Raw genomic sequence first — 24,554 nt, forward strand, 5'->3', positions numbered from 1 at the left:
GAGGTCTCTCTCCTGGTCGGTCACCGCCAGTTCAGACCCCATGAGCGTATATGTGAAATTAAGATTTTTTGCTCCAATAGGCATAATTTTACACTTGTTTAGATTGAATTGCATTTGCCATTTTTCCGCCCATTCACTCAGTTTGGAGAGGTCTTTTTGGAGCTCTTCGCAATCCCTTTTTGTTTTAACAACCCTGAACAATTTAGTGTCATCAGCAAACTTGGCCACTTCACTGCTCACTCCTAATTCTAGGTCATTAATGAACAAGTTGAAAAGTACAGGTCCTAATACCGATCCTTGAGGGACTCCACTTTCTACAGTCCTCCACTGGGAGAACTGTCCGTTTATTCCTACTCTCTGCTTTCTGCTTCTTAACCAATTCCTTATCCACAAGAGGTCCTCTCCTCTTATTCCATGACTGCTAAGCTTCCTCAGAAGTCTTTGGTGAGGTACCTTGTCAAACGCTTTTTGAAAGTCTAAGTACACTATGTCCACTGGATCACCTCTATCTATATGCTTGTTGACACTCTCAAAGAATTCTAATAGGTTACTGAGACAGGACTTTCCCTTGCAGAAGCCATGCTGGCTCTGCTTCAGCAAGGCTTGTTCTTCTATGTGCTTAGTTAATCTAGCTTTAATAATACTTTCTACCAGTTTTCCAGGGACAGAAGTTAAGCTAACTGGCCTGTATGTGGCTCTATGTAAGAAAATATTGGCTTGAGGTGGTTGCTCCAGAAGCGACCAACACCTGGAATGTGATCAAAACAGTGTTCCAAAATATGCAATATTTAAAGGTAAATATACCTTCCTGAAAACAAATTTAAGAAAACTTTTTTAAAAAATGAAGTGTTGGAAGGCAAACAACATGCTTTCCGTTTACCACGAATACAGTATTATTTTTACATTTTGAGAATGCTGTTTTCTACCTTATCTCTGTTTCCTATCCCATCTCCATTTCCTTTTTTTCTACAGAAGGTTTTTTTTTGCCAAAATAAGCTGCAAAAGAATGTGTTCGGGGGGGGGGGGGGAAGCCTGCTCAAGTTCAGCACTCTGGTTTCACTCCCTAAATCTGATTTACTAATCTCACTTTAGGGAGTAGCTGTTATTTTCCAAAATATTTCAGAACCAAAATTAAAACAGAAAGAAAGGAAATCAGGAGCAGATTAATGAGGTATCACCCAAAAGGTCGGTCAGTGCCAGAGGAGGCTCCTCAGGACTGGCATGATCTACTGGTAACAGTTTGAACATAAACGAATGTAACACAGCCAACTACATTCAGGTACCTTCAAAACAGGCCAGACCCTTCATTGGACGGATGAGACATCTGTCCCATACCTTTCACTCAGCAGTACTAGCTAGGGAGTTGTGCCACTGCCATTATCCCTGGTAATGCTGACTTTGCCCTATATTGTGGGAAGCACAGCACAGACAAGGAAAAAATATATGTGGGGTAGTGGTTAGAGCAGGGGTGGGGAACCCTTATTTAATCATTATTAAATAATGATTAAATGCCTTTATTTGCCTTTCCAAGTTCAGGGCATTTTTAAGGAATTGTTACTGGGTGCAATATTTTCATTCAGATGGATTCCAAGTGGGAAGCCTCTCTACCGTGTGCAAGCCCAGACATTTGGACTGAAGTGAAAAGGGTTCAAACAACAACAGCAACAAAAACGGGAGTGAATTCAGCCATGCACAAATGCGTTTACAAAAGGTACTAGCCTAACAAAATTCTTTTTACTCTGCCCACCCACAAGACATGTATAAAAAAGCAAAATCATCATCCACGTCATCATCAACATCATCACTACCACCTCCTCTAAAACTCCAATTTCAGAAGTTGGAAAAATTGGTTAAAAACTCAATGTTCCAGTATTACAAAAATATATTTGGGGAATATTTTCATTTTTGTTTTGCAGTAACTTAAGGAAGGTATTTTAAAGAACTGCAACGCACATAATACAAACTAAAGACTGAATCCTCTAATGCCAGAATTTTAAGATCACATAATAATCATTCTGGGATTAGAGGGGACTGGAAAAAAATTATTTCATTTTTATATTTTGTAGTAAAAGAGCAATACTTTACCTTTCTGCAAAGGAAGTTTTCTCTCTCCCCCACTCCCAACATCTATTTAGAATCTAATCTGAATTTGTGTTCTTGGTTCATTGATTAAATGTTATGTGTCCATTTGTGTCCACTCAGTGTCCAAAAGCTAGGACTGGGTGTCTATTTTGACACACAACTATTACTTTAAAAATGCCTTGCAAGCAGTGCACGTAAAATAAACCATGCATAATCAAACAATAACACCAAACAGAAATCCAAATACTACTTTAAATTCCCTGCTGAAATAAGAAAGCCTTTTTCATGTACCTGATGTTCAGCAGGGAGGGTCATATGGGAGTAGGGATGGAGGAGAAATTTGATTCAGTTTGCATTTAAAGCAAACTAATTTTGAATCTATCAAATTCCCACTTTCGGAAACAGAAAATTTGCACGTATCCAGATGTTGTGATGCAGTTCTACAACCAACCAATGTTTACAAAAATGCATGTAATAGGGAAAAGTGTGTATAAAAATACATTGGTCAAAAGTGCGTACGAGAACTTGTGTGTTAAGAGAAATTTGCATTAAAATGCTAAAGAATTTTCATGAGGATTTTTTTAAAAAAAATCTCAAATTGCTGCAGAAATGTGGAACTGAATTTAAGACTGGAAAAATGAGAAACTGAGAGAACTGAAATTGAATGATATTTCCACCCCTACTTGGTGGAGGCCACATGCAGATCCCGAGCAAAAACTGGACAGGACTGGAGCCAAAAGAATGTGGGCACCCCCTTTCTTCACTTTCCCCACTTCTACCCACCCCCTCTTTGCTATCCCGTTTCTTCTCTTTTTTCCATCCTTGCCACTCACATAAAATTAGGCTGAAGCTTCCCACTCCTGTGTTGGACTACAATTAGGGAAGTCCAACTTCAAATTCCCACTTGGACATGAACCTCAGCAGGAGACCTTGGGCCAGTCACTATGTCTCAGGATATCTTACCTCACAGAATAAATGGGACTGAGTGGAGGGAATTATATATACTACCTTGAGCTGCTTGGAGGAAAAGCAGGATACAAATGTAAATAAAAGTTAAAGAGGCAGCAAAGCTACTGGAAGTACAAGAAGCAATATATACATGCAGGCAAGACGTTCCCTCACAGGCATGCAGAAGCTCTGTCAACAACCAAACATCTGCAGCTGACTCAGCCTGCACTCCAATTTCGCTGTACACACTGAGGGCCACTTCATGAGAGATGTGAAGGATGAAACCTCAGCATCGAAAAAGCATATATTGCATACCATTTGGAATACTGTGCAAGGGTTCATTTTGCCAGAGATCTGGACTGATCCGTGTATATATGGTTCGAAATAAACACATGTACTAAAAGTTTTCAAAGTTTGGCTCTTTGAAAAGCTGGATTCTGCAACTTCATGATCAAAATGAAGCATGTTGCTGCTGATTTAGATGTACACACGCACACCTCTCCTTCATTCAGCATCATTTGCTTTTGTTGCTATCTCAGAGGGTGAAGAAATAATGTGGACCGCTAGAGTTTTACCCCTGAACAGTGAAAGTCCACTTCAGCTCCACCCTGGATTCTAACTTTTATCATAAAATATACAGTACCAGGGATAGGGAACCTGTGGCAATCCAGATGTTACTAGACATTCAACTCCAACCTCCTCCAGCTAGCATGGTCAATGGTCAGGGATAATGGGAGCTGTACTCCAGAACATCTGGAGGGCCACAGGTCCTCCATCCCTTAAGTATACTGTCAGTGAGCTCAGTTGCTGAGTTTAGATAGCTGTGTAGCCAAAATGGAGCAACTGAGAAACAAGAGGGGAGGTATCAGCATGATTAGGGGAATTCCAAGGTTTGCAGAATTAGAAAAAATATTTAGAAGGGAAAAACTAAAGTGGGGGTGGAATAACAAAATACAGTCCAATGAGGTCTAAGTTCAGTGGCTCCAAAATGCTGGATGGGGGGAACACAACAAATTAGGCGGGGGGAGGAATGTAATGGAGTATCCTGAAAGAAGGCATGGTCGGCCAACTGATATACTAAACACAAATATTAGGCACTGCAATATTCTTTTGTAGGGCTCACTTGTTAGATTACTAGTTTCATTTTTATTCCACCTTTCCTCAAAGGAGTTCAGGACAGCATACATGGTTCTCCCACCACCACTATGTTATCCACACAACAACCTGCTAAGGTACAACAGGCTGCCTGGCTCAGCTCATCCAGTAAAGCTTCATGGCTAAGGGGGATTTGAACCTGGATCTTCCGCATCCTACTCCAATACTCTTAATTACTTCACTAGACAGGCTTTCACTGTCACTGAACATTGCCCGCATGTTTTCAAATTTACCTGCACATCCATGAGAAATTTGTCCAGCTGTCAGAGATGAAGGGGGTGGCAACTGGAGATGAGGCCTTCTCAACGCCCAGCTAAGTTTACCTGGCACCTACTTTTGTTGTCTTTTTGGTGCCAAGACCTCTATATTCTCCCAGACCTTTACATTCTGCCAGACTTTGCTGCTAGTATTTTTCTTTCTACTGCTTTAATTTTATTATGTTCCTTTGCATATATTTTTCTCATTCTGATTTATCAATATATACCACCCTGAGAATATTTATACCGAATGGTGGCATGCAAATTTATCAACTGAATAAGGACTAGAATGCCACTGCTGAAGATGAGGATAGTAGAAGGAGAGACTATAGCAAAGTACCCCCCCCGTGCCAAACAGAGTTCCAACTCAAAGGCCCCCCCTTGCTTCACCCTCTCCCTTTTCTTGTGTGGTAAACAGTAAGCCTACGGTAGGCACTATCCTTTTTTAATCTCAGCAAGGCATTTACAGTGCATTCTATTATATGTCTACTCAGAAGTAAGGCCCACTAAGTTTAATAGAATTTATTCTCAAATTACGTGTACAGGATTATAGTCTTAGTTTCTTTTAGGTCCTTAGGCTACACATCTAACCCCTCTTATCTGGGAGTAAGCCCCTTTGAATTGACTAGGACTTGCTTTTTAATACACATGGTTAGGTGTATGCCATTAAGAAATTCTACAACTGGGACCTGCAACAAAATGTTGCATTGTGGAATGCTGTGGAGTGCTCCTGTCCAGGCTGCCACCCACCCAGCCATGCCCTTTTCCAGGACACTATTCCATCCCCCACTTGAGTTTTCCTTTCCTCCCTCCCTGCAACAGTCTGTCAGCATTGCATATCAATGAGCTTATTGAGTCTTCATTGGACTGCTTTGGGGTGGGAGTGTCTTCTTGCATTTTTTTCTTAATATCTTTTAATATTCCTGCAAATGCTAGAATTCCCCCGAGCCTATGATACCTCTCCCACATATGTATGGGTGGTGCCATTTTGGCTACCACTGGCAATTGGGGCAATAGTTCACTGTTACTATATAGAATAATATACAATATATAAAACTTGCTTTCATTTCAAATGAAAAAAAAGCTGAAATCGACATTCCCAGGATGCAGAATTCTGTGTTGGATGCACATAGTCCTGTTAATCGGCCAGCCAGTCAACCAACCGACCAAACACACAGTTTGGTGGAAAAGGATGTGCATTGTACGTTGAATGTCTCAGGTTCAAACTCTAGCATCTCCTAAAGCATCCTTAAGGCAGAGGTAGGGAACCTATGGCCCTCCAGATGTTGCTGGCCTACAACACCCATAATTATTATTATTTATTACATTTACATTTAATCCCTTACTATCAGCCATGCTGGCTGGGAATAATGGGAGCTGGAGTCCAACAACTGGTGGGCCACAGGTTCCCAAATCCCTGCCTTAAAAATCTCAGGTAGCAGGGCTGGGAGAGACCTTGGACAGCTCCTCCTAGCTGGGCTAGGTAGACCCAATCCTCTGACTCAAGAAAGTTTCCTGTTTTCATATATCATCAGCTCTCAGAGTGGAGACAAGTGCAAAATGAGTTCCTGCCATTGTTTTGCAAGTTAAGAGTCTCCCTGTGCAGAGAAGCTATTTTTCATGTTGTCCTTCTTAGCTCAACACGTAGAGCAGCCTTTCCCAACCAGTGTGCCTCCAGATGTTGTTGGACCACAATTCCCATCTTTCCTGACCATTGGCATTGCTGGCTGAGGCTGATGGGAGTTGTGGTCCAACAACATCTGGAGGTACACTGGTTGGGAAAGGCTGACGTAGAGGCTGTTCTTATCAAAACAGAATGCAGTGACCAAAAATCTACATACTGGACAATACAGAATGCAGCCAAAACTACCAACATGATTTTAATGTGATTTCAGAGGTTGTGCAGCAATGGAGAATGCAATTTATATTTATTAAACTTTTATCCCACTTACCATAAAAAAGGTTCAGAGCTGCTTGCACTGATCATTGCACAATCTTTTTTCTTTTATTATTGAATGTAAGCAGCTTTGAGGGGTACCAAAGAGGGGAAATTACATACACATTTAACAGAAACTGTGTCTCTCTGTGTGTGTGTGTGTGTGTGTGTGTGTGTGTGCCTGTCTTAATATACATTCACTACTTAGGTGACCACTTTATGCTTCTGACGAAGCAGGATCTTGCCCAGGAAGGTTCATGTCACAATACATTTGTCAGTCTTAAGGTACCACAAGACTCTGCATTGTTCTGACTGCAACAGACTCAGCGTGGCTATACCTATGGAATTTATCTCTAATTTACACAAGTCTGCATGTGAATACTGGCAACGGAGGCATGGTGTGGGAGGAACCAAAGCTGCTTTGCATGAGAGCACCCCAGGTTCAATCCCTGTTCCCAAGTTGAATCCCTAGCATCTCCAGTTAAAAAGAGCAGATGGTAGGAAAGATCTCTACTCAGGGCCAGCCCAAGACATTTTGCTGCCTGAGATGGAAAACAAGATGGTGCCCCCCAATTCTATGCACAGAAGCCAACCAGATTAGCAGTTGAATCTTACTTTGGTACTTGTGATGGGATAGCATAATCCCCTACAACTGAGGGCAGCATGCCAGTTTAGGGGGTGCAGAACAGTCCATATGGCACAAGCAACTCTGCCCTCCAAAGGAGGGAACAGCCAAGGAGTTACCATCACTGCTCCCCAGCATCTGCTTCCTAACGCAGTCAACTCATTCTGTCTAATGGTAGTGCCAGCCCTGTCTCTAAACACCCTGCACAGCTGCTCCCATCCGGAGCAGACATTACTGGGCTAGATGGACAAAGATTCTGTCATAGTATAAGGCCAGGATGGAGGCTCCAACAGCCTGCTGCCAGCTTCCCTACCTCTCGAAGTTCAAGCCTCTGCGCTACGGCCTCCAGGCTTTCCTGTCCGGTGCTCTCCACCGACAGTGTGAATTCCACAAACTCATTATTAAGCAGCTGGATGCGGGCCACCAAGCAGCTCTTGCTAGACACCGTGTACCGCCGAGTTCGTTTCAGCTTCAGCCCAAAAGGCAGAGGCATTTTCTTCCCTAACACATTCACAAGAAGTCACAGAAAACCTTCCAGGAACGTCTTCCCTCCCAGGAACAGTCAGGAGCTATGAAGTCCCCAGACGATTAGCCAGCAGCTGCGGCAGCAGCCATCAAAAAGTGGCAGGTTTTCCTCCAAGTTCTGAGCAAACAAAGCATCAGCAAAAATTCTGTTGAAAGAGAAAAAGGAGGAAAGTAAAAATTTTGCTAACTCACATTTGCTCAACTGCCTGAAAAAGTATAGCTTGTTCTTCACACAGAAATTTTTCTAATTGCTCAGAGCATTTCGCGTACACTGTCTCAGGAATTCTTACATACATTTGTTAGGTTAGCCAGTGTTATTAGTCCCATATTACAGATGGGGAAGATGAGAACTGAGGCTGAGAGAACAGGGATGATCAATGATCCCCTCATAAATACATGGCTTAGATAATTATTTTGAATTGGGAACTTTCCCAGCTCATGTTCTTAACTACTACACCAGCTCTCTTAAAATTTACTAGGCCATAATATTAAGCAGTGGTGGTATAATATTTATACGTTGTAAAGGCAAAAGGGTTTTGTAACTAATGGTATTCCAAAAAACCACGTCTATATGGAAATTATAGACATTTATGGAAAAACAAAATACTTCAAGAGCTTATTGTAAATTTTAACTTATTGGGCAGGGACCATACCGCTTCCATTATTTTTTATGGCATTCAAATACACAGTAAACTAACATGTGATGTATAAATTCAATAGGACAAGGAGGAGTGCAGACAAGCAAAGTGACAACTCCTCTAACTAAAATATCTGTCAGGCTGTTTCATGCATCTTTCTGTTCCCTCCATTTTTCTCAAAGTCATCCATTGTTGCTCTCCCCATCCCTGCTTCAAACCTGTCACACTGCTCTTTATACAAGTCTGCCTCCTCCTCATCTTTAAATCCTGCCAGAATTCCTAGACTGTTGCATTACAGACAGAAATGCAACAGGTGCAGCCTGTCCCCATGCATCATTGTTTGCATCTCCATCTCACATGTTGAATTTCTGCACATTGGGCAACTGCTAAAAGCATATGAGCCTTAACCGAACGGCATATGGGGGGAAACCTCTAATCCCTTTTCAATACCAAAATCTTTAGCAAAGGCTTTCCTAAATCATCCTAGCAGTACCTAATGAAGACTGCAAGCGTTCTATTGTGCAGAAATAGTCTTCTGTACAGATCCTAACATAAATTTATCTCAGTCTGCATCTGTTAAATATGATTTTAAGTTGTTTTGTTTTAAATATGTGTTTAGTGCTTTATAATCTGTTTGCAACCCTGAAGGGCAGGATCTTATAGTAATAGTAATAATAATAATAATAGGCTTGCAATCTTTAGTATGGTCAATGTTTTGGTCCTGAATGGATTACATTTGGAGATATGTGTGCTTTGAGCCCTATAGCAGCAAGGTAGTAAGAAGCCCAAAGAATGAAGCTTTGTTCCACTCAAAATACTGTGTTTTTAAACATGAAACATCCTTTCAAAATATTCATCTTTTAAGCTGCTGCTACTCTCCTATCTTGTTAATTCCCAGCCTCAATACTGACCAACATACACTGGCATTCTTTACATGTACTCAGAAGTGTCAATGGGTTTCCTTCCAGGTTACTCTGCATACTGCATCCTGAAGTGTGACATTTTAGCAACACTATAAGCCTTCCATTACATGGCATAATCCAACAAATTCAGCAATTTTTGTTTCACTGATTCGAGTAGGACAATTGAGCAATTCTGAAACCTAAAATCTGATACACACTTAACTTCCAGGTCTCAATTAAATTTGTGGAATTCACTTGTAAACAAACATGGGTGGGATCAGTCTGCATATCTCTTCCACTGAAGTCAATGGTACTTAAAAGTGCTTAAATTGAATGGATTGTGCCAATTAAGTCCATCAGCTTCACTCTCTGTTAGTCTGCATGTTTCTGCACAGTAAGACCAACCAACATTTGCTTTAATGTGACTTTACAAACAAACAAAAAATGCTTCCCCCCCCCTCTAGGTCATGTTTTTACATTGTGGAAAAATTTCCTTAGGCTGCTCCAATGAGAATTCAGGACATTTTCCATACCTTCTTACCCAATCAATTTTTATTCCAAAAAAGGAGGGGGGAGAGAAAAAGAAAACAATATGCAGCATTACTACACTTAAACACATTTACAACAAAGCCAATAAGAAAATAGCTTGGAGGAGTATGATGCTTCAAACCTATTCAACAAGTTTTCATCCTAGCCAAACAAAATTCTTGCAAACACAGCACAACCAGCTTTGTTTAGCAGCTGTTATTTTCTGCTACCAGCTGCTGTCATGTTAGCTCCCACCCCCCCGCCACACGCCTATTTCAAAATAATGTCTATCTGCAACAGTAGCAAATCCAATCATCTGTATGTTGAAATCATTATTTTCTATTTACCAGCCCTAAAAACACTTTAGATGTTACATTCAGATTTAGCTTATTGTTTTTAATAAACAAAGTATAACTATCAAGGATTCAACTTTTCCCATTTAGTTTCTGCTTTTTTCTTCTAGAAATTCCCAGGTACTGCATACACTGACATAATAAAATAAAACTGTAGTATATGGAAAGGAAATGGGTTTTTCTTTTGGATTAATTGTATATTGCGGAGGATTTTTAAAAAGTAAAAATCTACAAATCAAGATTTTGTCCTCATTATCAATCAACCCCTGAAATCACTTGGAAACGTTAATGTTCTTTTGTTAAGGTGAGGTGATTATGAGAATGGACGGTGCTCTGGGACTCAACACTATTTTGCTATTAACTTGCAAATCACATGACATACGTCTCTCAAAATATCTTCATTTGTAATACATGGAACTTTAACATTTCCTCCTTTCACCACCAGAACTAATAGCAAAAGTTTGACTGACAGAGATGTAGAGTAGGAAGGCAATCATTTTGTTTGTAAAACCTTCCTGTATATCATTGTTTAGATCTATATCCATAATTCAAACAAAAGAAGTTTCATTTCCTCGCTATACATCGCAAGGTTGATTTTATTTATTTATTTATTTATCAGAAAGCGGTAGACTGGTTTATTTTATTAACGTTTTGTTCCGTTCCTTATCAGGGAGAAATGTACAAGGATACAGACCGGGGCGGGGAAGGGGGAGAAAAAGATACAAAGTTTTGGCACTCATCTTTTATTCTTCATCACAGACCACACCACAATCCACTTTGCAGCCCGATCCTGACCAAGTTTTACGCTGAACAGCCCCCAAATGATGCCGATAGGATGAATCCACCTAACTTTGAACTGCAACCTTCAGAATCAGGTGTTTAGATCAGACCATTCAAGAATAAGTGGTGAAAACGATGAAATTCGGCGCCAGAAATGTGAACGACTCTTTAAAAGAACAAAAGTAAAAAAGCATCCCCGCATTTTGGTCCTGTTTCTCCCCCCCCCTTTTACCTGTTGCAGTAATCCAGGCAAAGAAGATTTCCTTTAATTGCAACAAGCCAGGCCCAGTTTGGAGAACAATCCGGATAAAGCCATGTTATGGGTATTCCTTTGGGTCAGTGGGAGGGGAGGGTGAGAAAAGCCTTCTTGGGTCCCCTTTTCCTGTAGGAAAGAGCCTCCTGCACCTCTCCTTTCAGTCACTCACAGTGAAAATATTCCTCACTTCCTGCCTCCACAACAACGACGACACGAAAAAATCGAGTCTGGATATCATTCCACTGGGCAAAGAGTCAGAGGAGGAGGGAAGCGAAATTGTGGAGCAAGCGGAGGCTTCCCCTCAGCTAGCCAGCCAGCCAGCCAGCCGCCTTCCTGTGGCAGAGGAAGCCCCTGCTGGAGCACAAGATGAGCTTTTTCACCCTCCTTCGCTTCGCACCACGCCGTATTTGCCAGCGGTCGATGCGTGTGCGAGAGCGCGCAGGGTTTTCTTTTTCTTCCCTCGCCTTTCTTTCCCCTTTAGAGGCGTTCCCCTGTGCCCCAGCCATGCGGAAGGATACGGTGCGATCATTAAAGTACAGCCCTCTATGTTTGCAGCCCCATTACCTCAGAGATCTGGAATGTTTGGCTGGGGGAATGTCAGCAATGGGACAGCTGCTTGAACCAAAGCAGGCGGCGGCGGCGGCATGGCAGAAAGAGAGCTGTACTCCACACGCACGCGAGCCGCCGCTGCCATTATCCTTCCGTAGCTTTTTTTAATATTATTTTTCCCCATTGAAATATTGGGTTGTATTCCATCCTAGTCCTAGTCAACCCGATGAAATTGATAGTCATGACTAATTTAGGTCCGTTAATTTCAGTAGGTCTAGAAGACTGAGTTGCATGAGCATTGGACACAACCCATAGAGCTGTATTTGCAGTTGGAAGAGGCCTATAAGGCAATTGAGTCCAACCCACCTGCTCAGTGCAGGAATGCAACATAAAGTATACCCGACATAGAACTATAGAACAGTAGAGTTGGAAGGGGCCCATAGAGTAGATCCATTAAAGTTAATAGATACAAGTAGCTTAGGTTCATTCATTTCAATGGGTCTACTCTGAGTAGGACTTAGTTGGCTATTATTATTAAATGTATTACCTGCTCTTCACCAGTAGGTCCCAGGGTGGGTTACAACAATATAAAATACATTATTAAAAACAGTTTAAAACAAATTACATTCACAAGTAGAGAGGGTCTTAAAAATATCTAAAGTGTTCAAAGCTAGGGTGAAGAGGTGTGTCTTCAGCATGTGATGAAGGCTGTACAGTGAAGGTGTGGGACCCAACCCATAATTGCTGCAGCCAAAATAGCAAAGTGTCTTGCCCTTGAAAGCTTATGGCATAATAAAAAGTTTTTTTAAGGTGTTGAAAGACTCATCATGTATATACATAGATAAGTTCTAAATGGTAACATAGACATAACACAGATTTGTAGCAAATTGAATGCATGATTGACATCACCTGGGACAACAATTTCCAGAGCAATTTAGTCTGTTGCCACACAAAAAAACCCTATCCACATCTTGTGGCACCGTAGAGCAGGGATGGAGAACTTCTGGCCATCCAGATCTTGCTCATCATCTCTGACCCTTGGCCATGCGGGATGGGGCTGATTGGAGTTGTAGTCCAATAATATCTGGAGGGCTACAGCTTCCCCCTTCCCTGTCTTAAGAGAATTGCATATTTATTGTGACATAACCTTTTGTACACTACAGTCCACTTCATCATAGATATATGAAGTGTTACCCTGAATTGACTCATGACAACACTTCACACAACCGATGGAGTATACCCAAGTCCAAGAAAGCTTATGTCATAATAAATGTGTTAATCTTTAAGGTGCCACAAGGTCCCATTGTTTTCACTTGATTATGGGCTTTTATTATGCCAATAAATAAACAAATGCCAGTTTCTGTTGACAAGCAGCCTACACTGTCGCCTTTGCTCCTTACATCTTAACAAAATAACATCATTTTTTCTTTTTCTCAATTATGGGAGTTTCAGATTCTCTCCAATGCTTGTTAGTGCAGAGATTTCACGCTGGGGTTATCACAGAGCATGATTCTCACTACCAGTTCCTTGCTATCATTTTGGTCCACGTCAATAAAACTATTAGCACATCAACAGCTATATCCATTTCACCTATTTTAAACCTTTCTAATTCAAGCAAAAGTGCCTTCCACATTTGGTATATTTTATGTGTACAGATCTAGGAATAATTTTTAAATGTATCTTTGAGTGTATTTAAAAACAAACAAACCAAAAACATAGGTTGTGTAAAGTCATTGATGAATAAGCTTAGTTTAAAATCCTTTAAAAGTAGCACACATCAACACTTTTACAGCCATCCATAGGCTGGCTCAACAACAGCAAAATAAGCTGCATCTAGTTGCCCAATTCAATTAAAATTCTCTGTAGGGGGTTTCCAACTACTCACCCATTGAAATGAATGGAGAACTTGAAAGTTTGCCACACTTTTGAGACATTTTGGTTAGTCCCCAAAAAGTATTGTTCAAGTGTGGGTTGTGGATTGACACTCTCAAAAAACTCTAAAACTTTGGAGATGCTGCATTGCTCTTCATAGAAGCCATGCTGATTCCTCAACAATTCCTGATTTTCTATGTGCTTGTTAGGTCCAAACCCAACACGCAAGCCACCCTGTCTCCCCAACTCGCTTATTACACCCGGGAAGAGTGCGGAGCTGAGTGCAAATGAACCCACTATCAGAGATCAAATAACACGAAACAAAGCCTTTGCAAAGGGGACCCAATACTTACAAGCCGAAGCAGGCGAGCATGGGAACCTCGTTTATTGGTGGTCAAGGGTTTATATAGGCTTACCCCGAAGTTTACAATATTGGGTTCACGTCATAAAATATAAAAGAAACAATTGCTAACTGCCATAGCTTTAGGGCATATGTAAGGAGGTAAAGGGGTACAGGGGGAAGGACAAAGTGGAAACATCAAGACTATCTCTTAGACTCTTTGTCCTCATATTTCGCATGTCCTTGAGATAAGCACTATGCAGGAACAGACAAAGGCAGATGAGAAGAGGAGGCCCAGTTGCAACCGGGCGCCCCCTAAACCAAACACAGACATGGCATCATTCTTACTTACATATCAAAAGGGAGTAGTACAACTCAAGGATATGAGGGGCAATGGAACAGCATTTGACATTTCTATGTAAGGCACATTAGCAGCAATAAGCAAGGCCACAAGCATACATGAGATACAGAAATGCATAGTAGGGAAGTTTCCAGCTTAAACCGGCTTTTATTATGCGAGCCACTGGAATGTAGGTAAGGGTCAGGTCACCAGGAAATAAACCGACATTTTATATCAAAAGTCAAATAAAGGCCACTTTGGTTCTATTTCCCATAAAGCCCAAGCTGGTTTAGATAGGACAAGTGAACTATAGTTTTACAAGCACTGGGGATTTCAATTTAACCCCAACAGTCCCCCCTTTCAGCCCTGAGAGACTAACTAGTCTCTCAGGTAGCTGTATTACCTTGCTTGGGTTGCCAAATCGGTCTCAAAGCCATTTCCATGTAAGTTGGTTGCGGTTTTCGGAAAAATGACAGTGTGAGCTTGTTTATACAGACTGAGGCCAATTGCATTAAATTTGGAATAGCAGATTGAGGCTTTCGAGAAAATGAAGAAATCAGCCTATGCAGGCAGGCGGAAGCAAGCTGGATTAAATTTGGGATGCATTGTATACAGCAACAAACAGCTATTAATAATACTATAACTATTACAACATAAAACACAATCTTGCGTCAGTCTGCTCAACTTCCTTTTCAGTACATCGACCAAGGAACTGTCAAGTATGACTGGACCTTTTGATACTACTAGAATGGCCCGTTTGCTTGGTTTTGGTCCCTAAAACTAAACTCAGAGACCTATAGACATTAACTGAATAACATTAGAAATACATTGCAAGTAACAACATCCAGTAATAATAATAAAAAAAAAACTATTACTATAATCACATAAAACAATATCTTCTGCCAGCTAGACCAAAATTCACAGAGCCACCAAGGGCCAGCAGGCATTTGGCGACCCGTTAAGCCCCATAGGAAAAGAACAAGTCAGTGACCAAAGGAAAATCAAATGCAACAAATGCTACCATCTCAACAGTAATATTACCTTACCCACTGTGTTATGTCCCATTCTTCAAAGTCCAATTGCCATTTTCAAGTGGGTATATCACATGTATTGGTCACACAGACCTCACCTCTTACTAAACCTCTTATCACCCAGCCCTCCTCTACCTCCTTTAAGCTGTAGCAGGAAGCAAAGGAGACTGTACTCCTTAAGTAACAAAGGGAACTCCCACTTATCCATGTGGTGAAGTGTGTGTTCCTTGTTTTGGTTGTCCCTGTCTCCTGTAAAGTCCAGGCCAGTGGGGGGGTCTCAATATAAGAAGACCCCCTATGTCTGTATATATTTTCCGATATGTGCGCTTCTAGTCAAGAAAAAAGGAAAACTAATGCTATTTCTAACGAGCAATGGGATTCCCTGTGGATGGGGGTGTATCCGCCAAGGATTAAGATAACATTTATGCGACAGCGTTTAACTCTGCCCTTGTTTTTCTATGCACAAAACCTCTGGAACGCATTACCAGCCGTGGGGGTATGTGTGAGTTGGGGTGGAAGTTATAGCTCTTGGCTTTTGCACCTCCTAGATTCCACTTGAACCAAAACGGGGTTAGCCAAGCCGTACCACTCCCTCCTTTTATGTGAAAGGCAGATGTACACAGATGACCTTTCACATATTAGCAAGCACCGTTCTGCCCCCTGGCTCCAATACTGACTTCCAGGGTGTGACTGTGCCATATGAGATGGATACACATTACAAGGGCTAATTAGACAAAGATCAGAATTCAAATCACCACAATGGGGTGCATTATAAGGGTTAAACCTTCTTTGGCATCCTTATCCCAGCCAAACAGGGAATTCCAAATGCATCCATGTTACTATATCTGTGAGTGCTTATCTATAATGTAAATGACTGTATGGCAATCATGTGCTATCTAGAGTGTACTTGCTCCCCCATTTGTTTAACTGCTTCTAATTGTTTCTGTACATAGGATGAGAAAGTAGTGTCTGAAGATCAGCTAGGTCATAACCTAATGTGATGGGTTTGAGGTGTTGAAACAAATCTGGATTAACTAATATTCTCTGGATGATCCATATAGGGACTTTAAATGGAAAATCACATCCTACCATTTCCTTAATACCACAAAGGCATCTATTGAAATGTTAGCATAGGTTGTGTATAGTACTTATCAATAACATCATAATCACAAAATGTTCTAAGGCACATGCACCCATGTCCAGAATATACAATAGTTGAACTTAATTCATTTCTTAGCATGAAAAAGCCATAAGATACATTAATCATTTTGAGAGAAAAGCAATCTTGATGGAATTCCAAACTATCATCTTCCTAGATTCTTATGGTGTTGACATCCATTCACATTAATTGTTACCTATTCCTAGCCATTGTAATGACAGAGTGAGAAAATAAACAAATGGGTCAAAACTTCACATTGATGAACCTCACATCTGAAGTAGCCAAATTCAGTAAACCCCTATTACAGAATCACTCAGAAGGATTTGAAAAGTAACAACATCTAAAGAACAAAACAGCCATAACATATAAATTATGGAGGGAAAACAATAACAACAACACATTCTTAAAGGACAATGCATAAACAGTTACATTCAATATTACAATGGAAATATTACAAAGAAAACAAGTAAATAAAACAAATAAACACACTGTGGGATGGCTTGCACAAAGTTCATCCTGTTCCTGTTCATGTTCAGTTACAGCTTCCACTGAAGATGTGTGTCTTTTGCTGATGCTAGGCAGAGAAAGGACTGTATGAAAAGATTGCAAACTTGCACAAGGTGCCCATTTCAGGTTGCTGGCCAAAATAGGCCCCAAAATAGTTCTGTGGTTAGGTAGAATGAAGCAGGCCTCTATGCTGTTATTGCAGCAATACAGGAAAATAGCATGCCAGTTGCATATCGTGTTCTGGTCCTGGAGCACTTCAAAGATAGAGTCCAAAATGTCTCAAAATAAAAATCTTCTGTGATACACACGCAAAAGGAAAATGTTCCTTGGGGAGAAAACACTTCAGTACAGGAAGGAAAATATAAAAATAAAACATCCATGGCCACAGATGAGACTTCTGATCAAAGTGGACAAAACCAAAATATTGTTTTTGCAACAGACAGACAAAACACACAACAGTACAACATATTCTAAACTCCTGAGTTTCCCCATCCTCTGGCTATGTAGAGCCTTGCTCATGAAAAGTAGCCACGGAAAGCAGAGAAAAAGGATTTATACCTCTTGCTATGAATGCAAAACAAAGAGATGTTAGTGGCACAAATAGATTAAGTTCTGTTCCAAATCAGCAGGGTGTTCCAATGGTGCTCATCCTGTATGTAGAGCAGTTGCTCTAAGTGCCTGTCAAGGAATAAATGCACTAACATGCGTTATAATTGTGAACATCATTTTAAAAGAAAAAAGTTCATTAGTAATAGTGTGATTTATATGCACAAGGTATGACAATGAGGAAAGCATTTTCCTGTTGAAAGTCCGGGTCCATCTTCAGTCAAAGAGCAACTGGGGATGAGTTTCTGTTTTGGAAGCAAAGTAATATTGATTCCCAATGTGAATTCTAATATGAGGCAGACAATTACTGTGGCTGGAAGCTCTGCATTTTGGTCCCCTTTTGCTAATGAATTTACCTAGTCACAAGAGGGCATCACATTAGGTTTAAACAGCAAGGTGGCCTCAGTTTTGCCTATCTAGGAAATGGGCAAATCATACATTTCACAGACAAATTTAAAACAATTACCTGGGATCGAGTACCTCAAGAAGAGGTTTTATTTTCCTTATGGAAGAAAGAACCTTCAAGAAGTTTTGTTGTTGACTTCCAAATATATATATATATATATATATTTTACTCAAGTTCAAAAGTTTAAACAGGTATAGGTTCTAATCCACAATCTAGCAACAATGATGAAGAAGAGAGAGAAAAAAACCCACATACAACATTTTGTTGTTTCCTGTCATTTTTCCCTTTTCCTGTCATTTTTCCCTTTTCTTATTACCATCAATAACTATTTCTCAAACTATTCTTCCTCTACCATCAAAATAACTTATTTCCTAGAATCCTTCATTTTACTTACAACCTTTCTAATTCATGGGTATCTCTTCCCTGTCAAAGTGTATGGGGGGAGGAAAACATTTCTACCCACAAGGCACTACATACAAATTTAGTTGGCACTTACAATTGCCTCCCTTTATATACAGGTAAATGGGTAGAGTAGTTTCAAAAGTAATTTTGTTATTTTTGCCCCTTTGACCACTGACAGAAAAACTAACTGTGCCAGGCTTTTATCTACAAGCAACAGCCAAAGGTTCAGGTCTAATCTAAACAAAAGGAACTCTAGTATCTTCCCCTGATTTCAAGATGTATGCTTAATACGTTTGTGCTAGATCTAGAGAACAAGGGGGGGGGAACCAATCTCTTTCCCTTTTCTGTAATTCTGGCTCAACATGCAGTAACAAAACAAACAAACAAACAAAAAAAAAAACAGAACCACGTCAAAAGAAACGTAACATTTACAAGATAAGAAATAACTGACAAATAATGAAAAGCAAAACTTATTCTAGACAAATATCCCCCCCTCTGTGAACATCTGCTATTGGGATTAATGTCAAACGGCAAGGGCTGAAATAAGAAATTATATTTAATAAGTTACAATCACATAACAGACAGCACAATAATTAGGAAAACACAGCCAATCCGTCTTTATATAAAACATAGTAAACCATAGGGATCACGTTAGACTTAAAGCATAAAACTGCTGCAGAGAAAACAATCATCCCACTGTTTAAACAGACTGGAGAAAACAATTTTAAGAAGCTTGAAAAGGAAGGGAGCTCCAAAGAAATAAAACGTTCCTCAATGGCAAGGACTGAGATAAGGAAGATATAAAACATTACATCAGGAAGGAAGATGCACACAAGTAATCTGTAGCAAGCAAGACAGACAAACACAAAAAAAGCCTTAATAATCTAAATTCATATCAAATAAGGAGGAAGGGAAGAAGGAGTTAACCCAGTACAGGAACAAAAGAAAAAGAAACCCCAACATTCTAAAAGGAATCGCTTAGTTCAAATCCTATACTTTCTATAAAAAAAAATGCTAAGAACTACTAAGAGAACAGGTGGGCAGCGCAGCTGATCCAAGCAGTTAAAAGAGGAAAAGGTAAAATCAGCATGATTTATGAACGACAGTAATGGAAGGAAAGTTCCCTTGAAAGCAAACCCACAGAAAAACTTTCATACATACACTCAAAAAAAGCTATACGCATACAACCTCTCACTTGGGTACCCAACTCATACACATTTCTTTTATGCAAATCCTTCCTATTACCATTCTTACGTTCTTACTTCCCGGGAAAACACAAGCCTTACACACCTAGGAGTCTGACCCGTCCCTGGGCGTCCAGGTACGGCTGGTCTCGCACAATCAATGGCGTTTCCTTAGTCAATAACCGTTTCTCTTTTTCTCTTTTTCTCCTTTTCGCAAGCGCGTGACCGTTCCCCCCTGAGGGCCCCTCTCCTGGATCCTTCTCTTCCGTCTCAGCACTTGAATCGGAAGAGACTTGTTTCCGCGCCGGCCGAGGAGCCCCGCCTTCGGGGCTGGAAGGCGGCGCTGGCGCGGAAAGCATAATAGAACGACTTAAAATCATTCTTCTATCTGAGTCATCCTCAGAAAAATAACTTGGAGGGGGGGCCTCACCGGTCAAAGATCTGTCTTTCAGCATTGTAAAAACCCTGCAATCTCTGCACTCCCATCTGCCATAGGAGCCAGAAATGCAATTAATCTGAATGTTTTACCTCAATCCGCTCCCCTACTCCTCTTAAAGGAACGGGTTTAAAGGAGCCACTCTTTGGCTACCGTTCACCCGGTGCCAATACTGCAGTTACCCGCGGTCTCGCTACCGCACAGAGCTCAATCATCTTTCTCTTTTTCAGGCCTCTCTTACGCACAGGCAAGTCCTCCTCTTGCCACAGCATACACATTATTCCCAAAGGGCTGTCCTTTACCGGCACACTCCCTTTATTTCCCATGACGTCTGATAGCGGGTTTTCCTCAACTGTGCTTTATCCCCAAAATGTCAAAGCCGCCCGCTTTTATTGATAACCGAGAAAATTCTCTCGTGGCGCCTGTTATCAAATTAAGGGGTGCAATGGCAAAAAGGGGGTCCGCACAAGGGATCCCGGACGAGCCCCCAATTGTTAGGTCCAAACCCAACACGCAAGCCACCCTGTCTCCCCAACTCGCTTATTACACCCGGGAAGAGTGCGGAGCTGAGTGCAAATGAACCCACTATCAGAGATCAAATAACACGAAACAAAGCCTTTGCAAAGGGGACCCAATACTTACAAGCCGAAGCAGGCGAGCATGGGAACCTCGTTTATTGGTGGTCAAGGGTTTATATAGGCTTACCCCGAAGTTTACAATATTGGGTTCACGTCATAAAATATAAAAGAAACAATTGCTAACTGCCATAGCTTTAGGGCATATGTAAGGAGGTAAAGGGGTACAGGGGGAAGGACAAAGTGGAAACATCAAGACTATCTCTTAGACTCTTTGTCCTCATATTTCGCATGTCCTTGAGATAAGCACTATGCAGGAACAGACAAAGGCAGATGAGAAGAGGAGGCCCAGTTGCAACCGGGCGCCCCCTAAACCAAACACAGACATGGCATCATTCTTACTTACATATCAAAAGGGAGTAGTACAACTCAAGGATATGAGGGGCAATGGAACAGCATTTGACATTTCTATGTAAGGCACATTAGCAGCAATAAGCAAGGCCACAAGCATACATGAGATACAGAAATGCATAGTAGGGAAGTTTCCAGCTTAAACCGGCTTTTATTATGCGAGCCACTGGAATGTAGGTAAGGGTCAGGTCACCAGGAAATAAACCGACATTTTATATCAAAAGTCAAATAAAGGCCACTTTGGTTCTATTTCCCATAAAGCCCAAGCTGGTTTAGATAGGACAAGTGAACTATAGTTTTACAAGCACTGGGGATTTCAATTTAACCCCAACATGCTTAATATAATGTAAGTTTAATCGTTGTTGTTATGTGCCTTCAAGTTGATTACGACTTATGGCGACCCTATGAATCAGTGACCTTCAAGAGCATCTGTCATGAACCACCCTGTTCAGATCGTGTAAGTTCAGGTCTGTGGTTTCCTTTATGGAATCAATCCATCTCTTGTTTCGCCTTCCTCTTTTTCTACTCCTGTTTTTACCAGCATTGTCTTTTCTAGTGAATCAGGTCTTCTCATGATGTGTCCAAAGTATGATAACCTCAGTTTCATCATTTTAGCTTCTAGTGACAGTTCTGGTTTAATTTGTTGTAACACCCAATTATTTGTTATTTTTGCAGTCCATGGTATGCACAAAACTCTCCTCCAACACCACATTTCAAATGAATTGATTTTTCTCTTATCCGCTTTTTTCACTGTCCAACTTTCACATCCATACATAGAGATCGGGAATACCATGGTCTGAATGATCCTGATTTTAGTGTTCAGTGATACATCTTTGCATTTGAGGACCTTTTCTAGTTCTCTCATAGCTTCCCCCCGCCCCGCCAGTTCTAGCCTTCTTCTGATTTCTTGACTATTGTCTCCAGTTTGGTTAATGACTGTGCTGAGGTATTGATAATCCTCCCCCACATCTTGATGTAATTGCAGCTCTGCCTATCTCCCTCTCCAGTAACATCAGTTCAGGTGTAGATATCTGTTCAACATCTTCCACAATGAATACTAATGCAAATAACTTGTTCAGCTTCTCTGTAGTCTCTCTCTTCTTCTTTAGCAATCCTTTCATTCCTTTGTTGTCAGGCAGCCCAACCGCCTCCCTGGGTGTTTCCTGGCTTCTGATATACAAAACAGTTTTTACTGTTTGTCTTAATGTTTTTAACAATATACTCCTCAAATTTTTTTTCCACAGGCCTGTTTACATTTGCTTTGCCAGAGTTTGTGCTCCTTTCTGTCCTCCTCCTTTGGGCAAGCTTCCAAATTTTAAAAGAAGCCTTTTTTAGTTTCCTTGGCTCTGATTGTTAACCATGCCCTTGGCATCCTCTTGGATTTCTAGGTACCCCTCCTATTCTGTTGTATACATTCTAGTTGAGGTTCTATCCTTGTGGTTTTAAATTACCTCCAAGCACCCTGGAGAGATGTGGCCCTCTTAACTATCCCTATTACGATATTTACATTCTGACAATATTGTTGTGAGTTTGGGGGTTGAAATGGATAATTTCTATGAGTCCCCTTCCAGCCTCTGATTTGGAATCTTGTGCCTGGGGTGAGAAACTCGCTCTGCTGGTCAGATGAGTTTGTTAACCTAATACAGTGGCCAGGTGGGTTGATGGGTCTATTAGGTGCCCATCAACTGGTGAATGGGCCATGGAGATCCTTTTGTCATTGAAACTCTTTGGGAGAGCGTTTCCTCCACCCCTCCTGGAGCTTGTGTTTTTCAGTGTGTCTGAGAAAGGCTGGGAACTGGAGGCAGGCAGAGAGACTGGCTCTCTGCACCATGGCTTTGGGATGCTTCCTGTAACCCTGATGGAAAAGCTGGATAATGAACAGCTGAAGCCTTGAACCTCTCCATCCTAAGCTCAGGTTGGAATGTGTGTGAATAAACAAACCATATTTCATAAAGACACCACAGTCTCCGCTGACATTGTTCCCAAGGAAACCAAACCCAGGGCGAGCACAGGGACCCCTGGAAATCTCACTAGTCAGAGACTGGGGTGGCGTGCAACAATAACTTCCTTAGGATATGGTAACAGTGCCTCTTCATATCATAATATTAAGTATGATAAGGTGGCTGCTTGCACATCCCCCCCAAAAGAGGAAGCGTGCCACCAAAAAAGAGGATGAAACAAGATACCATTTTGCATAAAATGTGCATGTACTAATTTGTATGCATTTATACAATACATGCCACCATAGTGTGGAAGACTGTGACCAAGTGACCTGTGTACCTTCTCAGTCTTCTGTCCAGGTGTTATCTGTTGATGGGCAACTCAAGGCACCTGGTCCCCCATTTTTTATATCTTAATCTTGGACCTGACAGCCGTTCAAACAGAGAAGTCTCTTCAACAGAGAACAGTCCGTTGACGGCCCTTCAATAAAATAGGACGCATCGTTACCCTATTCCAGGAGTCTCAGAATGGTTCAGTAATAATTCTTAGTTTTTACATATCATCTTTATTCAAACCCTCAAAGCATGTTACATACATTCTCACAGGAATCTTTATAGTTAATCTGGAAATGTAGGTCAGTGTTATTCTTCCCATAGAGCAGAAGGAAGGCTGAGAGTTCCTTGTCTAAAGCACCCTATTGAATTCATAGCTGAAGGGAGATCTTAACTAAGGACTTCCTGTAGCTTGGCTGACAGCTCACACCTTTAGTCTTCACACTGATTCTCTTGCTGTTTCTTTGGGGTTCCAATGGCCCTCAGTCCAGGCACTGGTCATGCCCCAACCTACTTGTCTTCACATGCAGTTCCTTTCTTGCAAATAGGTTCCACAGATTTCACTAGAACATTATCTTCAAGTTAGTATGCTCAGGGTTGTGGTATCAAGCTAACTATTCAATATGTTTAAACAGAAATGTCCCAATTTTTAATAGGACTTGCCTCCAAGTTTCCTTTTGAACTGCAGCCAAAGCTCCCCGGGTGTATTCAGAAATGGAATTTGAGTAAAAAAAGCAATCCACTTATTGTTTGGACAGTCACCTTAAGGCTACAATCTTATGCACATTTACCTGGAAGCAATGCCTGTTGAAATCAGGCACATACTTTTGAACAAACATACCTAGGGTCAGGGTTCAGCTACACTTCTATCATATTGTTACGTGCACCCCAGTTTCTGAGTGGTTTGTGGTTTCAGGGGTCCCAGCACATGTTTTGGGTTTGGTTTCCTTAGAAAGAAGGTCACTGAACACTGGTGGTGTTTTTGTAATATAAAGTTTATTTACACATATATACAGGCTGAGCATAAGATGGAAGATGCATTGTACTGACACTCCAACAGATCTTGCTCTCTCATGAGATTTCTAGGAGAACCTTGAAATGCCATAGCACTAGCCTCTTAACAAAAAGGAAGTCAGACCTCTGTGTGTCTCTCCAGCCCTATACATGCCTCCAGGATCAGAGGCAGTATGCCTCTCTGAATACCAGTTGCTGGGGAACACAAGTGGGAGAGTGTTGTTGAAACTGGTTGGCCACTGTAAGATAAAGCATGATGGACTAGACAGGCCTTTGGTCTGATGTAGTATAGCTGTTTGAAAAAGCTCTTTAGCCATTTAATTTCCAGGGTAACACATAATTTGTATTTGGACATCATAGGAAGAGCTCTGCTGGATCAGGCCAAAGACCCATCAAATTCAGCATTCTGTTCTCACAGTGGCCAACCTGTGACCTATGGGAATCCCTACAAGCAGGACTTGAGT

At 41.1% G+C, this 24,554-nt stretch overlaps 1 protein-coding gene across 3 annotated transcripts in view; it reads right to left on the bottom strand.

Annotated features, from left to right (window-relative positions):
- PTPN21 (protein tyrosine phosphatase non-receptor type 21) overlaps nucleotides 1-11,502 on the bottom strand; it is an 89,297-nt gene extending 77,795 nt beyond the window's left edge. For all 3 annotated transcript variants that reach the window (XM_061611907.1, XM_061611906.1, XM_061611908.1), the window contains exons 1-2: nucleotides 10,962-11,502; nucleotides 7,317-7,674 (exon numbers count right to left, since the gene is read on the bottom strand). In XM_061611907.1, coding sequence (XP_061467891.1) covers nucleotides 7,317-7,496 — 180 coding nt within the window. In that variant the 5' untranslated portion in view covers nucleotides 7,497-7,674; nucleotides 10,962-11,502. The remainder of the gene's footprint in view (nucleotides 1-7,316; nucleotides 7,675-10,961) is intronic.
- Nucleotides 11,503-24,554: the final 13,052 nt, after the last annotated feature.

The sequence above is a fragment of the Rhineura floridana genome, chromosome 2, assembly GCF_030035675.1.
Source record: "Rhineura floridana isolate rRhiFlo1 chromosome 2, rRhiFlo1.hap2, whole genome shotgun sequence".
In the NCBI taxonomy this organism is placed as follows: Eukaryota; Metazoa; Chordata; class Lepidosauria; order Squamata; family Rhineuridae; genus Rhineura; species Rhineura floridana.